Source organism: Sphaerodactylus townsendi, linkage group LG01 (genome assembly GCF_021028975.2).
Source record: "Sphaerodactylus townsendi isolate TG3544 linkage group LG01, MPM_Stown_v2.3, whole genome shotgun sequence".
Lineage (NCBI taxonomy): Eukaryota > Metazoa > Chordata > Lepidosauria > Squamata > Sphaerodactylidae > Sphaerodactylus > Sphaerodactylus townsendi.
The window spans coordinates 166,961,447-166,979,020 of NC_059425.1; the positions used below are offsets into that span (position 1 = coordinate 166,961,447).

At 45.1% G+C, this 17,574-nt stretch overlaps 1 protein-coding gene across 1 annotated transcript; it reads left to right on the forward strand.

Moving 5' to 3' along the window:
* The first annotated feature begins 10,193 nt into the window (after window positions 1-10,193).
* On the forward strand, window positions 10,194-12,494 carry RHOB (ras homolog family member B). The gene has a single exon (XM_048499087.1). It carries the CDS (start codon window positions 10,624-10,626, stop codon window positions 11,212-11,214), a length of 591 nt encoding a protein of 196 aa, XP_048355044.1. The 5' UTR covers window positions 10,194-10,623; the 3' UTR covers window positions 11,215-12,494.
* The last annotated feature ends 5,080 nt before the right edge of the window (window positions 12,495-17,574 follow it).

The following is a 17,574-nucleotide window of genomic DNA, read 5'->3' on the forward strand; positions in this document are numbered from 1 at the left end:
CCCATAAACCATGCCTTTATCTTTGTGCTTTGTAGATTTATGTCCTGCTTTTTCCCTGGGACTCAAAATAGCTTACAATGCCAAAAAAAAAAAAAAGAAGAAGAAGAAGACGACGTATAAAGACACAATTTAAAAAGCCAGGAGAAGGGATGAGGAAGTCTTCAAAATGCAAAGCAGATCTTCTCCTCTGCTTTAGACTGCAGATCTCAGTCTAAAGATTTGGCTGAAAGCCAAAGGACAAGATTATTTTGGCTCTTACCCGTCTATTCATGCCAAAGGGCTTCCATCATTGGGATGTCCAACCTTCAAATATCAGGCACAGAGGTAAATCAAACTCAGATTAGATGTCCTTCAACTGCATGTAAGTCTTGTAATGTAAGGAATCCCATTTATGGTTTCTTATGTTCCCAAAGCTGGTGATAAGTAAATGTGATTTAGATGAGTGTACTAAAAAAAAGTACCATTTGCAAAGAATTTCTTCACTCCATTGATCCTAGAACGTTTATTGCAGGTCATCAAGGTAAATTTCCTTTTGAAATATCTTTTAAAGTTCTCTACTGAAGAGAGAAATGTTGAAGTCTTTTTCTCTATAAATTCTATGAGCTCCTTTTAAAGCTCCTTCCAAAGGAAATTCACCATGATAAAATGATAAAGGTACTTATGGGGAAAAGTACCATTTTTTTTTGTTTCTTTATGATGAAATAAGTACCCACCGAATCTACCATGACACAGAATAAGTTGCTATTGTACAAAAGTGGTTCAGCACCTGGTGATCCAAATACAGATCAGGGCTAAGCCTGCTTAGCTTCTCAGATCTGATGAGGTTAGGCTTGTCTGGCGAGTCTAGGTCAGGTCTATGTTATTGTGCCGTATCTGTAGAAAAAATGGAAATGTGAAAAGAGAGCAAACTTTGGCTCATTCTGCACATGCAGAATAATGCACTTCCAAACTGCTTTCAGTGCTCTTTGAAGCTGTGCGGAATGGCAAAATCCACTTGCAAACAGTTGTGAAAGTGGTTTGAAAATGCATTATTTTGTGAGTGCGGAAGGGGCCTTTGATATATTACACTTAAATGTAGTTTAAGACAAAGACAACTTATTCTTGAAGTTTTATTTTGATCCACTCACGGGGAGGCAGAAAAGGCAAACCACCACCCACTGCCAGAAAGCCCTCCATAGGGCTTAATGGATTTATGCTAAACGGTGGCATAAGTCTAAGGTCCAGGCTGCAGCATAACTGGCCGCAAAGCCAGGGTGGAGGGTGATTAACATTGACTCTACCCCCCACCCCCACATTCCTACAACATGCTCCTGCTGTGCCAATGGGGCCATCGTTGGCATGAGAGCCCCTTCACTGGGAGGGCAAATCTGCAGGCCTGTGCCACCTCCGCAAGTGGATTTGCTCTCTCCCTCTGGATTGGGCTGTAGGTCACATAATGAACTGAAATGGGAAGATACACTTCCTTTCCTCCCCTGAAACATAAAGGTCTCCCCTTCACAGTCTTCACATTCCTTCAGTACTATCTGATGCAGAGCTCACAATCTCCTGCACCCACAGACTTCAACAGACTCAGAAAGGGGCTGTTCTTCTGGAATGCCCTATTTTGGTACCAACTAGAGCTCAAATCAAGATTCATAGCTCCTTTACAGGGGCCGGTTACATAGATTCCCTAGTCCATAGGTGTCAAACTTGTGGCCCTCCAGATGTTATGGACTACAGCTCCCATCATCCCCTGCCAGCATCATGCTGGCAAGGGATGATGGGAATTGTAGTCCATAACATCTGGAGGGCCACAAGTTTGGCACCTGTGCCCTAGTGTGTTGCTACTGTAGCCCTGTTGCTGGCTCTATTGTGATGTGAACTGTGAAAAAGTTTCACCAGACCTTTAAATCTTAGTCTCGAAAGTCAAAAGTTGTACACACACCCAGAAGGATATATACTGCCTCAAGAACATCGATGTTGGCCATCTCTGTATTGAGAAACTCCTTTCTAAAGTTCCATGACATTTCTCAGAATGCAGCAACCTACATTAATTGAGTCTGATATCAAGATGATGATGGCAATATGATGAATTAATCTGTTTCATGGCGCCCAGAGAATCTTTCCCCAAAATTAATATTTGATCGTCTTGTTCTTCCCTCATATGGTTAGAGTTAAATATTTAATTTTCCTTTCCATTTAAAAGGGCTGGGATATGGGGGAAGGGAACACTTGATTTCCTTTATGTAAATTTTGAAGACAACTTGTTATGGACAAAAAGGGAATTCTGATAGAAGAAGAAGAAGAAGAGTTTGGATTTATATCCCCCCTTTCTCTCCTGCAGAGTTCATAGTAACAAAGAAAGACAATTTTTAAAACATGCATTTATACTGAAATCGTATGCCTCTATAGAACACCTTTTGCATAATTCTGTGAGTTCCGTTTTCATATTTAGAACGGCAATTAAGTTGAGCTTGATCTCTGTTCTTATTTTTTGTCCTTATACTATTTTGTTTTCATGATTTAAAACTATTTCAAATGTATTTATCAGTCTTATTTTTATCCCAGTCCTTCTCCAAGGAGTTTAGGGTGGTATACTCATTATTTTACCCTCACAACAAATTGAAGAAGAAGAAGAGTTGGATTTATATCCCCCCCTTTCTCTCCTATAAGAGACTCAAAGGGGCTTACAAACTCCTTGTCCTTCCCCCCTCACAACAAACACCCTGTGAGGTAGGTGGGGCTGAGAGAGCTCAGAAGAACTGTGACTAGCCCAAGGTCACCCAGCTGGCGTGTGTTGGATTGTACAGGCTAATCTGAATTCCCCATAAAAGCCTCCACAGCTCCGACGGCAGAGCAGAGAATCAAACCCGGTTCCTCCAGATTAGAATACACCTGCCCTTAACCACTATGCCACTGCTGCTAAAGGTAGTTTAGGCCCGTGGTGGCGAACCTTTGGCACTCCAGATGTTATGGACTACAATTCCCATTAGCCCCTGCCAGCATGGCCAATTGGTTAGACCCAGAAGCCATGAGTTAGACCCAGAAGCCATGCGGAAGTTATGGCCAAACCGGGACGGTTCACTTCATTATCCCAGGATATATTGGCCGTGGGGAAAACACCTCTGTAGCAGCTTGCTTTAACTCCTGCCTGCCAGTGTATGCAAATAAATGAAACTGGTCTTCTTGTTTTTCTTTGATGAGGTCATGTTCTCCCAACAGGACATATGAGATTTCTGGGGTTCCTGTCATGAGTCACAGTCAACCGTTCTGATCAGCCTTAACCACAGCAGCACAAGCAGTGACTCACATTGCTGTGGCTAGCACCTTGCTTGCCAGGAAGTGCATCTTCACTTTTCCTCTTGTGTATTTACTGTAGTTCGCACCAAAGGGAACATAAAAGGCAAAGCAAAAATAATCCCCGTGCATCACCTGAAGCCCTTATAGGAAACTAGGCACTTTTAAAAGCTTTCAATTATGTTTTCATTCCACCCTTCCTTCAAGGAATTCCTGGGCAACATACATGGTTCTTGTCTCCTCTGTTTATCCACACAACAACCTTGTGGGGTGGATTAGGCTGACAAATTGCCTTGCCCAAGCTTGGCAGGAATGCAGGATTTGGGACCAAGGTCTCCCGGTGCTAGTCCAACACTTTAAACACCGTTTCCTTGCAAAGGACCTACCCTGTTTCCCCGAAAATAAGACATCCCCGGAAAATAAGACGTAGTAGAGGTTTTGCTGAAGTGCTAAATATAAAGCATCCCCCGAAAGTAAGACGTAACAAAGTTTTTGTTTGGAAGCATGCCCGTCGAACAGAACACCAGAGCATGCAACTGTGGAGCAGAAAAAATAAGACATCCCCTGAAAATAAGACATAGCACATCTTTGGGAGCAAAAATTAATATAAGACACTGTCTTATTTTCGGGGAAACACGGTACTATAATTTATGAAAGCCATATTTCTTCTAATTAGTTATATGACCTAAATTGGGTGTCAATCAGGTAAATGGACATATATAAAGGAAACTAATATTGTTCTGTGGTATAGGGCCCAGATTCCTGTATCTTTCTATGCAGTGCTAAGTGCTGATGGAAACATCCCATCAACACTTTGTGGTTTAATTTCTATGAACACTTTTGTAGGGAGGAGACACACACCTTTTGTCTTTATGCATGTATTTATATCTCACTTTTTTCCCAATGGGGACCCCAAGCTGTTTACAGTGCTATTTCGCCCTCCTCCATTTTATCACATCAATCCTGTGAGACAGGTTAGGCTGAAAGCATGTAATTGGTCCACGGTCCCTTGTGATCTTCCATGGCAGAGTGAGGATTTAAACCTGAGAGCTCCCTTAGCTACATCACGCTGGCTCGCCAACTGCATGGCAGCACTGGTGTGCTCTAAGAAATCAGAGGCTGGTGGAGTGGATTGGGATTATGCTGGTAACTCCAGGAATTGTAAAGTGAAAATGCAAACTTCCCCTTGATGTGGACCATGAGCAGCTAACAAGCCTGTGCAATTAAGGAAAAGAAGTCTGTATCAATTTCCCCCTTGTTTAGTTACACAAGATTTGTTCCACAGGCACTGCTGATGTGCATAGATGCCAAAAGTCTAAAGGCTGGGCCTAAGCCAACATGAAGCAGACCTGGAACCCAGGAAGCAACTAATTAACCCAGAAGCAAATATGAAGAGAGTTAAACAGATAGTAAGTCAGTTTACTTGTGGGAATGGGACAGCAGACAGAAACATCTATTTTTTCCAATTAAAGTTTAATAATCCTGGAAAAAAACCCTACAAAAGCTAAATTCTTATACTGGGGTGTTTTTTTCAGAATTTTGGAACATTTTTGGGTCTATTAAACCCAAAGTTGAAAAATTCCTGTTGCTTCTGAGCTCCATGTGGAGCTGGACAATAGCAGTGTTGGTGGCGGGTCCAAAGCAGCTTGAATCGTGTTGAAAAAATTCAGCAAGATTCAGAATCCACTTTTTTTCATCCCTTTAAACTGCCACTCTTTGGGGTGACCCCTCCCCCCATACCAATAAGGTATTTGGGGGTTTTTTTTTCAGTTTGGCATTTACTAAATGCACACCTCTATCCACTGTTTCCAACCACTACACCATTACATGGTGTACAAGTTTACCTCAGTTTGGGCTAGATTAGGTCCTTAGTAAGATTAGGACCTCAGTTTAGGCAATTGATCAGTTTCCTCCTTCGTTATGTTCATTATGGAAATACAATTCCTTGGTGGGCAAAAAGAGTTCAAACCAAACTTTAGGCGATATTTTATTTAGGTATCTGTTAAATACACATCCCAGGGCAGCCCAACTTTTAAAAAGTGCAGAACTCACAGTGTTCTCTCACACGACTATTAGAACAACCACAAGATGGCAGTAAACACCAGTGAACTTTAACATCTATCCACCCTTTTTCTAAATAAAGAAGAATGGGAGGCTTTAATATCCTGGAAGCCAAGTCTTTGAAACAGACAGGACTCTGCTTGTTCTAATAATCAGTTCTGTGCAGTATGACACACAGCGTCTCCACAAACTGGATGGAAGACTTCTTAGGAAAAAGCCCTTGTTTAACAACAAGCGTGCCAATTTTTTTTCCTCATGCCTTTAGCAACTTGTCTGATACTCAGAAATTAAGAAAAGGTGAAGCTACCCCTGAATGTAAGCTTTTACCTGCTTAGCCACTGCATGTCAGTGTGAGACTTAAGAATATGATCAGTGTTTTAACTGATTGTTTTTTCCAGAGATTGATGAGGTCTACTGTAACCAACTGGAGAAAAGGTGCCCCGTCCTCATAGAATCTGGAAGAAACCCCAAGGGCCATAAAGTCCAACCCCCTGCAATACAAAGGCTTAACATGTAGAAATGGGTAGTTGAAGGTTTTCAGGGCATAAAAGCAAATAACATCCCTTTAAATGGGCAGGACATTTTTTTTTTGCCCAGGTTATCAGCAACAGTCAGAATATAGGATTAGGATCTGAAAGACGCAGGTTCAAATCCCCACGCAGCCATTTGCTGAATGACTTTGAGATAGTCACACATTCTCAGTCTAACATACCTTACAGGGCTGCTTTGAGGATAAATTGGAGAAGGGGGGGCTGTTAAAAGTCTTTTCGAGCTCCCACTGGGGAGAAGAGAGAAGTATAAAAGTAGTACCGGTAAATAAAAACTTTCACAGGGTTAGCCATATGAGCCTATTGCCAGAGAAGTAAACAGAAGTCTTGTGGCTCCTTCAGGACTGACAAAAAGATGGTATTTTCAGGATAAACTTGCAAGGGATTTATTTACTTAGATCATTTCAATGCTGCTTTTTCAGAGTTCTGCTCAATAAAAAACCACAATATTAAAAACACAAGCCATTGGACATTCAAAAGCTGGCAAGATAAACCCAGATGTGTTTTAACAAAGTGGATGCTGGGTGAGCCTCAAAGGGGAGGGTATTCCAAAGGGAAAGTGCCAATACAGAAAAGGCTCTGCATCTAGTTGTCATTCACCTCTCCTCTAAAGATGGAGGCACAGAGGACTTGACTGGCACATTGTAGTTGATAAGCTTGGACAATATGGAAGGAGACAGTCCTTCAGGTACTCAAGCTGCTCAGGTCCTTAAAGATAAGAGCCAGCACTTTGAATTGTTCCTAGAAACAGAGGAGTAGCCAGAAATTAGAGGGGTAACCAGGTAAGACTTCAACTCCATCGCCCTTCACTCCACCCGGACCAACAAAGGCTTGGAATTTATCAGCAACTAGCTTAGGCCCCTTCTGCACATGCAGAGTAATGCACTTTCAATCCACTTTAACAATAGTTTGAAAATGGATTTTGCTACTCCGCACAGTAAAATCCAGCTTCAAAGTGCATTGAAAGTGGATTGAAAGTGCATTATTCTGCATTTGCAGAAGGGGCCTTTGTATAACTAGTGAGTAGTCTGTGTTTTTTCTTGATTAGATTTTAATTTTACATCATTGCATTTAATTCTCCACTTACCACATTACGCATGTGCGTGCGTGTGTGTGTATTTGGTTCAATTTACATGCTGTCCTCCTTAAAATGGCTCAGGGTGGCTTACGGTAATAAAAAAAAACATAACTTAATAAAACTCAATTTAGTAAACAAATAAAACTACTATTAAAAATTAAAATCAAGTCCAAGACTACTTAAAATACAACTGAAATTAGAATCTACTTAAAACTTAAAACCAGGATTGGGGCCAGCAACAGATGTAATTGTTTAGCCCCCCACCAAAAGCCTGGCGGAACAACTCTGCCTTACATTATCATTGGTCCTTTGAAGACTAACTGCACATATGCTGGGGAGCCACCCCTTGCATCTGAAGAAGTGACCTGTAGTTCACCCAAACAGATGCTGAAAATTAAAAATGCTGTAAGTCTTTAAGGCACCACAAGATTCCAGCTATTTTATAGAAAACCCTCCAATGCTCTTATTAGCCAGGGGTCCCCACTTTTAAACTCAGTTGTTTGTACTTCACCACACCTAACTTCATCTCTGCAATTGTCAAAGCATATTCTTTAACCATATTTAACAGTGAATTGAGTAGGCACTGGATAGAAAAATTAGGACTGTGATAGGCAGCTGAATAGTAGCCTGAGGGAAAGAGAACAAAGGAGAAGGGAAGAAAATCTCACACTGGGCAAAGGTGGAATGCATTTGTGGTGAGAAAAATGGAGGGTCTGGTGAATCAGATAGTGGTACAGTCTGGGCCAGACTCAATGGGAGGGGGAGGTTCTGGGGCCCTGGACCATGGAGTCAGCAAGAGCACTCACCTCCTTGCACAGGTATATTTGCCACTGAAATATGCACTTCCATCTAAAGCATCCCCCATTAAAGTTACCGGAACACCCCAATGGACCAGATTCACCAATCTGTTTTCACTTTCTTTTCCAGGGGCCATGACCATCGTGCTTGGCTTCCCTAAGTACTAGGTTTCATTCCTGCTATTTATCAACTATGGCTTGGCAAGCAAACTAGGCCTTTGTCCACTTGGAACGACTTGCTGTTCAAAGATGGAGTTCTTGCGTTTAAACTTCCAGTTTGACAGTTCACAGAATGAAGTAAAAACAGACGACAGTGCTGTGGAACAGGAAACAGCCTGTGCCACATCTCTGACGCAACAGGACAAAAGGCATTTCAGATCACAGTAGTTTCCAAGATGTTTATTTACATGAGCAGCAGGTTGTGGCTTTGTAGCATCCCAACAGAAATCCCAATAAACAAAACGATCATAAATAAAATAGAGAAAATAAACAGCAATATGCAACGAACAGCTGTTCCGGATGATACTGGGACACAACCGGCCCTTTGCTGTGATATCCTAGGTCCGTGGTGGCGAACCTATGGCACTCCAGATGTTCATGAACTACAATTCCCACCAGCCTCTGCCAACTGGCCACGCCAGCAGGGGCTGATGGGAATTGTAGTCCATGAACATCTGGAGTGCCATAGGTTCGCCACCACGGTCCTAGGTGCTACAGAATGTGTATCCCATCCGCTCATGCAATTTCAGGCTGCTCCAGCATCTCCTTGTGAAAGAACCCTTGGTTTTTATGGGATTTTTGGTAGCCAGTCACCAACTGGGATTCATAGGATGAATAATTTTAATCAGCACCTGCTGATGTTATACTTTAAAAAAAAAAGACTTGTTTTATTTAAATAATTTTTGTGATTTGAAATTTTATGAGGTGTCCCAACCTTGAAGAGGCAGACAAAAGTGATTTACCCAAACGAAATGGTGTACTTCCTCCAATTTGTACGGATTCCTCGAGCAACTAAATATCAATGCAAGTTAACAGCAGGAAAGGACATGCTTCGTTTCTTATTTATTTATTTGGCTTCACCCTGACCTTTCCAGACAAATTGGGAATTCAATAAACACAAGGGGGGGGGGTGTTGCAGGAGGGAAGAATCTGACAGTATAATGTGGTGAATGCAAACAAAATCCTTGAACTTTTATAGGTATTACCGGGAAACTGCATTTCTCCATTGGATTCCCAGAGTAATCCCCAAGTAGCCAAATCCATCAGCTTGTTCATGATTCCCCTATGGGTGGTTAGGGGAGAGAAATGACTTTGCTGCTGAAAAACGGCTGTTTGTGTGTGTTTCAGTAATCTAAATGACAGCCGGGGCTGCATATCAGGAAACGTTTCTGCTGTAATAAGTACACTTTCCTTAAACCTTGATCCTGCCTTAGTCCCTGGCAAGCAGCAGAAAACCAGAGTCCAGCGGCCTTTTAAAGACTGGCATCTATTTCAGCAAAAGGTTTTATGAGCCACACAGCTCATTTCATCAGATATGCCAAAGCGACGCATTGGAGATCAAGCGAACTCCGATTTAGCAAAACTTCTGCTGGAACAAAAGTTACGTCTTAAGGGGCCACGGATTTTTTAGTTTTTTGTCAGGCAATCATACAACTAGAGGGAGATTCCCAGCCGGCACGCTTCTCCCTCCTTTCCATCAGATCTAAAATCTGTAGCCCAAAAATCAAACTGAAACACCCTCCGCGCCATGTTCCCCAAAAACCGCGGCCGAACCCGATGTGTGGGGCGGGGGGGGGGGACTTAATCAATCCCCCAGTGCCAGAATTTTGTTTTTCCCACCCGTTCCCTTCCATCAGCCACTCTCGAGTGAACGGATCTTGCATTGGGTAGCCACCTTAGCAACAACTGGCCGAAGTCATGTGGCTCTGATGCAAAGACGGGAGCCGGTAACAGCGCCGTTTCCTGGGAGTAAAGACCCGCTGAATAAAATGGGCCCTACTTCTGAACAGACTTGTTCAGAATTGCTCAGTGACGCTTTGCACGGGGGAAGGACCGGGTCCAGCACGGCGGTTCCTGCAAATCCTCCCAGGACCAGTCTTTGCAGAGAGGGGGTGGGGGTTTCCAGGATTAAGGAAGAAAGTTCGAACGCAGCCCTCCAATCACGGCCCGGCCTAAGTCTTTGGGCAACTGAGGGGGAGCCGCCTCGCCTCCCTTCCGCCCCAGACACACGACCCACCCCGCACCCCCAGCGGCAACAACAGGAAAGGGCCCGCCCATCTCTCCCGGCTGGCTGTCAATCACCATCTCCTCGACCCCGCCCCCAGGCCTGCAGCACGGCCCGCCAATCGCTCGCCTCCTCCAAAAGGATGACCTCACCTTCTCCCTCGCCATTGGCTAGCTATATTAAGAAAGTCGCCGGTCCCTTTAAATACCAGCGTCCGGTTGCCGCGGCAGCATGGAATAGCAGCGGAGAGCTCACAAGAGAGAGCCGGAAGGGAGCCGCGCAGAAGTCCGGGGCTTGCTTGATTTGTAGGGCGGCGGAAGAGGTCGGTTGCAAGCAGAGAAACCCGAAGAGAGCGGGAGGAAAAGGCTCCTTGGAATCCGGCTCTCCCCAGCCCTCCAAGGCAGGCGACGCAAGTGGAAGCCGGTACAAGGAAAGCGCCTTCGCCTTGCCGGTGCGTGGGACGTGGCGCGCCTGCAAGCGGTGGGCGAGCCCGGCGCCTAGAGGAGAGCTTCGCCCGGCTCGCTCCTCGCCACGGTGCCCTATCGCAAGGCGGAGGCGGCGGCGGAGCGCGGCGGCGGAGCAGACGCCTCGAGCTCCCTGTTGGAGCGGCCTCCCCAAGCGGGCTCGGCGACCCTGGCCATGGCGGCGATCCGCAAGAAGCTGGTGGTGGTGGGCGACGGCGCGTGCGGCAAGACGTGCCTGCTGATCGTCTTCAGCAAGGACGAGTTCCCGGAGGTGTACGTGCCCACCGTCTTCGAGAACTATGTGGCCGACATCGAGGTGGACGGCAAGCAGGTGGAGCTGGCCCTGTGGGACACGGCCGGCCAGGAAGACTACGACCGCCTGCGCCCGCTCTCCTACCCGGACACCGACGTGATCCTCATGTGCTTCTCGGTGGACAGCCCGGACTCGCTGGAGAACATCCCGGAGAAGTGGGTGCCCGAGGTCAAGCACTTCTGCCCCAACGTGCCCATCATCCTGGTGGCCAACAAGAAGGACCTGCGCAACGACGAGCACGTGCGCAACGAGCTGGCGCGCATGAAGCAGGAGCCCGTGCGCACCGACGACGGCCGCGCCATGGCCGTGCGCATCCAAGCCTACGACTACCTCGAGTGCTCGGCCAAGACCAAGGACGGCGTGCGGGAGGTCTTCGAGACGGCCACGCGGGCCGCTTTGCAGAAGCGCTACGGCACCCAGAACGGCTGCATCAACTGCTGCAAGGTCCTATAACGGGGGGAGGGGCTCGGACTGCGCTCTTGCAACCATCCGCGACCCTCTCCGGCATGGAGGGCTCCTGATCTCCTCGGCCTAGTGGGGGACGTTTGCAGAAGCGTGGCACCCGGGGACTTACCCTGCGCAAGCGCTGTGGACTTGGCTGGACTCGAACTCGGCCGCCGGCGGACTTTCCTGGACCGGGGCGCAGGGTGAGGGAGGGCTTGTTTGTCACCCCACCAGACAATTGGGAAACCACTCTTTGAAGGGTCTCAAGGCCTCCCTCTCCCTTGCAAAGAGGTCGCGGGCAGGGGAAAAAAGAGACATTCTTCCCTCCCACTGCTCTTTGGTATTTCCCTGGAGGGTTTGAATGGGGGTGGGGAGGGACATCTGCTGTAAGTGTGTACATAGACCGTATTCTCTCGTTTCAGCGGGGTTAATGGGGGGAAAAAGGTGTGGCCTCTTTAAGAGCGGACTGATTCTCCACACACCCCACGCTCTTGGGACTGATTTGCCAGAGGGGATGCATCCAACAATGGTTGTCCCGCCCGTGGGAAGAAAAAGCAGTGAAGGGCGGGGGAGGAAAAATTGCTCAAACTTCACGGTTTTTGTGCCTGCTCTCTTCGATTGTCTTTGTTTTTTTAAGGAAAAAAAGCTGCAAATGATTCAATTGGGTTTATTTTGCCTTTGCAAAAAGAGAGAGTTTATTTTGCACAACTGGGTGTTTAATTTAAAAAAGTCGACACTTTATGCACTTGTAATCTGCTATCCAACACTGTAGCATTACAAGAAAGAAACTTTTCTTAAATCTTAACCTCATTTGGGGCGCGGCCCAACTAAGCACTGTTCTGGTGAAGCACTTTGAAATCCTATTGATTACTAAGCATGGGTGAACTCTGCCAGTTAATCAGTGGGACTTCTGTGCGTAACCCTGGCAGGATCGTGCCCTTTGTTTTCTGTTCTTTTGATTGACTTTAAGCAAAACCACTGAATTTTTTTTTGTCTTGAGAAACACTGTTTATTTGTGATAAGTGCTAAGTGCGGTTTATTTGGGATCATTTTTTAAAAAAACCACAGCACACGTATTTTTGCAGGTCAACTGTCCAAGAGAAAACTCTTGTGCTTCTTGGTTTTACACAAGACTTCGCTTTTCCCTTTCCCTGTTACCATTTTTTGCGATGGTACTAAGGACTTAAAACAACCTGGTTCAAAAAAAAGATGGGACGTTTACATGAAACGATATAAGCTGTGTATGCAGTTTTTTTATGTCAAGTATTAAAAGATTCTATGACTACGTTCATGAGATTCCTTCTGTGCTTTTTCTTTGCTGTGTAATGAATGGAGTTTGGCCAAAAGTGGAGACTTGTGCAGATTCTAGAACACTTTTCAGGCGAGCATTCATGTTTCCAGAAGGAGTTTGCTCCCAACTTAAGCAGACTTTATGTGCTGATAAGAGATCTGCTGCTAATACAGCAAGATTCGAATCCAGTAGACCAACAAGATTCCCAGTCCTTTGTCAGATAGCGCAATACATGGTGATTTAAGAACCCTTTAAACAGCTTAAGGCCTTAAGAACTTACTGTACGTTCATGTACGTAGTTGAATTGTGTAAGTCAGTGGGATTTGAACAGTGTCTAGAGTTAACTGCAGTTCTGATTGTCTCTGGAAAGCTTAATAAGTATCCTTGCACTATGGATAAGTATCCTCTAGTCCCTTGCTTTAAAAAACCCAGCCTCCATCAAGGCTGCTTTATGATTCTTTAATCATAACCAATGGAGCAGAACAAAAAAAGAGACTTTGTCTTGCAGGATGAGGTCAGTGCCACTCACCCTGTTTTCTTCTGGGTCCTAATGCCCATTTTCCATAGTTCAGCTGTGTCTCTAGCAAGCTTTCTAAACCTCAAATGTACGTTGATTGACTTGGCCTCTTTTAACTGAGCAGAAATCAGTTCTGCAAACAGGTAAATTACTGCCACTTGTCTGCACATGGGTTCTCTGTAGTTTTGCATGCATTCTTGATTAATAGAGTTTGCCTTTTGCATGCATTCTTGATTAATGTAGTTTGCGCTTGGCTGTGCGCACCATGAGTGTGTCTTCGAGACAAATGATCTGCCAGCAACATTTCATAGAAACTAATTAATCTAACTCTTATCACCCTGGATAGATTCCATTCTAATGCATCTAATCACCAAAAAAAAATACACTTTATTCTCTCTTAGAAAACTGATTTCATGGATTTCCCAGAATTTAAAGCATCAGGTGAATCTTAAGCTTCGCTTCAATTGAGCCAGACTGCATCAAGACCGGTGCAGGGGCTGGGTCAGGTTTCAGATTTCCACTAGGTCATTGGACCAGTCATTTGCTCACAGCATAACCTACCTCTCAAGGCTGTCGTGAGAATAGAGGAGGCTAGATCCATCTGTGCTGCTCTAAGGTGGGGGTATGCATGTAAAATGTCAAACTGGCCTGATCGCTGTCCCCATCTATCTGTATCTGTAGTCTTTGGTGACTCCGATTCTGTATATATCACTTGCTCAATCAAAAGTCTGGTAGCATCTCAAAGAGTTCTTGTGATGATACCCAACCTACTTCAGCATTCTAAAGCTGCATTTCCTAATGCAAACAGAGGGAAAACTCTCTTGCTCCCATTCCATATTCCTTGAAACAAGCTATTTCTTGGAACAGCTTAATTTGGGGTTGCTAGTGCCATACCACTTAGGGATGCTATTTCTATGAAGGGTGAGAAAGGTTTGGCTGGGGGTCTTCAAAGGAATTATTCTGCAGAACGGAAACCCACAGGAAGGTTGGCTCTGTGCCCCATTTTGAAAACGGGCCTAAATGGAATCAAATACTTCTCCAGATGTGGATTTACTACTACTTTAAAAATTCCATTGATCAAGGACCATGTAAATATGTTTTCCTTTTTTAATTTTACCCTTCCAAAATTATTTGGATCACCTTGGGACATTCAGATAGGTTGCATGCCTGGCTGTAGATGCTGTCAGTTGGCATGTTGGCATGTGGTAGCGTCTGAGAAGTATAAACGTAGCGTTAGAATTCTAGAATATACCTAAAGCGTGTGACTTGTTACCCCGCAATCTGTCTGTAAAATTTATTCTAATGAGTACCTTCCATTTGATAAGGTTGCCAGCTAGATTGGAAAAGAAATGTCCTGTTCCTTTTAAATTGAGGTGTTGCATGCCTGGTGATTCCATTTACCACCATGCTGTGAAAAGCTTCAGCAGTCCATTTTGACGCATTAAGCCTCTATTTGAGGACAGGATTCTTTTCTCCAGGTCAGTTGGTGACCCTGCGAGATCCTTTTAGCCCCTGTCCATCCAACATTAGAGGTTTGGGCTTGGGGTGATGTCGGTCTATGAGTTTAATTGATTTAATGAAGTACTCTAGTGAAGCTGATTTTTGTAGAAACAGAAGTGGGTATACTTTACCATCCTAACAGCAAAATCCTGCGCGGAGTTATAACAGTTTAAGTCCACTGAAGTCAGTGTGCTTAAAATGGAGTAACTCTGCATAAGATTGCACTGTCAGTCCAAGGCCCAGTGGGAAACCCATAATTTGTGAGAGTCATTGTGGAATAGCAGTTAGGCAGTGGTTCTCAACCTGGGGGTCGAACAACCCTTTCGCAGGGGTCGCCAAAGACCATCAGTAAACACATATTTCCGATGGTCTTAGGAACTGAGACACAAATAATTTTATGGTGGGGAAGGTCACCACAACATGAGGAACTGTATTAAAGGGTCGCGGCATTAGGAAGGTTGAGAACCACTGAGTTAGAGTATCAGACAAGGATTTGGGTTTGAATCCTACCATGCCCTGAAAGCTTTCTGGATAATGTATTGTCGAAGGCTTTCACGGCCAGAATCACTTGGGTGCTGTGTGGTTTCCGGGCTGTATGGCCGTGTACCCTAGCAGTACCTGATCGCCATTCGCATCTGTGGCTGGCGTCTTCATGCCATCTGATGTTGAAAGCGCGGGAGTATATATATATACCCAATTTGCTTCTTTAATACCCACTCTGTTTTCCAACATCAGATCCTCTGAAGATGCCAGCCACAGATGCAGGCGAAACGTCAGGAGAGAATGCTGCTAGAACACGGCCATACAGCCCGGAAACCACACAGCACCCAACTTTCAAGAAGGATCTGATGTTGGAAAGCAAGTGGAGTATATATGCTTACCTCCACTTGCTTTATCTCACTTGCTTTCAACATCAGGTCCTGCAAGAAGATGCCAGCCACAGGCTCAAGCAACATCAGGAAAACTCTTAAATGCAACCCTTGTGAAACTCCACAACCTGCTGGATAATCTTGGACCAGCCATACCAGCTTAACAGACCTCATAGGACTGTTGTGTGGATCAAATGGAAGAAAGGTGAACAATATAAGCCACTACGGGTCCACTACACTCTGCACACTGTGGGCTTAGCAAAGCACACTTTTCTTGCCTGCTGGATTAATTGTTGCATCACAATTTTTCAAGCAGGTAGGCAGGCAGTTCCTTGCTGATGCCTCCTATATTTGCAAATGGGGGAGAAGGACCAAAAAAAAAAAAAGATCCTCTGCATTTGTTGAGCAAGCAGCTGAAGGGAGTCATGTGCTCCCCTCTCTGGCTCTGTTTGATAGACAGCTTTGTGATCTCTATGCAGCTGCCCCCACAGCCTCCGCCTCCTCTCCTTCCGTAGCAGGCAGGTACAAAGGAACCAGTCCTTGGCTTAGGGACAAACCCCCACAGGGATTCTTCAGAGCGGAAGGCAAGAAAGGTTCTGTGGGTGGCTAAAGCTGGAGTCACATAATCAGCCATTTCACAACTTCTCTGGTGGAGAAAAGAATCAGAATGGAAGAGCAGCAAAAGTTTAATTTAAAGGAGTTGATGGGAATCGTCCATGAACAGCTGGACACCCCTGATGTAAGGAGATGGCATGCTGTTTGTGAGAAGATCTGTGCCATGCAATCCACAACTACGTAAACCCACTGGAACTGATGGGCTTTGAGTGAAGTAATCCTGCATGGGATTAAACTGCTTGTCCTTCAGTTGTTGCAATTGGCCCTGGCAGAACCTGCTTTCCGGAAGCACCCATGTGACTGATCCCTTTGTAGAGAAGATAACACAGATGCACTGCGGGAAATTCTAATTTGAATTTCTGAACAACAGAGTACTGGGTATGTGAAAGGATGTAACTGTTTGATGCTGTCAGTTCATATGGCTTGGCACTGTGTAGTCTGATCACTCTCTGGGTCAACGTCAGCAACCTGGTCAGTGGTGGGATCCAAAAATTTTAGTAACAGCTTCCCATGGTGGTGGGATTCAAACTGTGGCGTAGCGCCAATGGGGCTGGGCAGGGCACAACGGGGGTGTGGCCGGGCATTCTGGGGGTGGGGCATTCCTGGGCGGGGCTGTGGCAAGGACGCAGCCGCTGAGCTGGTCCTTGGGCGGGAAACGAATGCACGCAGGCGCAGGCTGCCACGCACGCTGGTGCACCTCCTGCTAGACTGCTTCAAGTTCTGCGCGCTACTGCTGAGAGGAGGGGCATAACTAAGGCAAAAATCACGTGGCAAAATCACTAATTAGTAACGCCCTCTCGGCACACACAAATAATTAGTAACCTACTCTCGGGAACCTGTGAGAACCTGCTGGATCCCACCTCTGAACCTGGTATAATTGAAGCGACAAATAGTGTCAAAATCTCGAGCAAGAGATCAACCAACTTGTGTAAAAAAAAAAGCCTGCTTACGTAACTGAACATATACAGCTTAATATGACTGATTCTCATTGTACGGTTTTTGAAGTAAGGGTTGGTCAGAAGCGGGTTACCATTGCCTTCTTCTGAACTGGCCCTAGAAGCTAAAATGACTAAATGAGGCTGTCGTATTTTGGTCCCATTATGCAAAAATGAGAGTCACTAGAAAAGACAATAAGACTAGGAAAGACTGAAGGCAGCAGGAAAAGCAGGAGAAACAAGATGAAATGGATTGACTCTATAAAGGAAGCCAAGTCCCTCAGTCTGCAAGACCTAAGCAAAGCTGTTAACATTGATTCATGGGGTTGCCATGAGCCGGAGGCAACTTGATAGCGCTTAACACACACACAACATTACTGATAACTGACATGGTGTTTAATAATCCATAAAGTTTCTGCTTGGGTTGTTGTGAATCCTTTATTGGGGCACCCTGCGTGGTTGTTTTAGGGCACAGGCATAAACTATGCGTGATTCACACATGGGTTACTGTTGTTCGTTTGTCTTTCCCTTTCTGTAAAAGCATAGCTGTGTGGTGTGATATGTCTGAAATTTTCAGCAACATTTTTTCGAGCTGTTCAAGTTTAATTCTGCTGCAGTTATGTCAAGAAAGGGGGGCCTTAG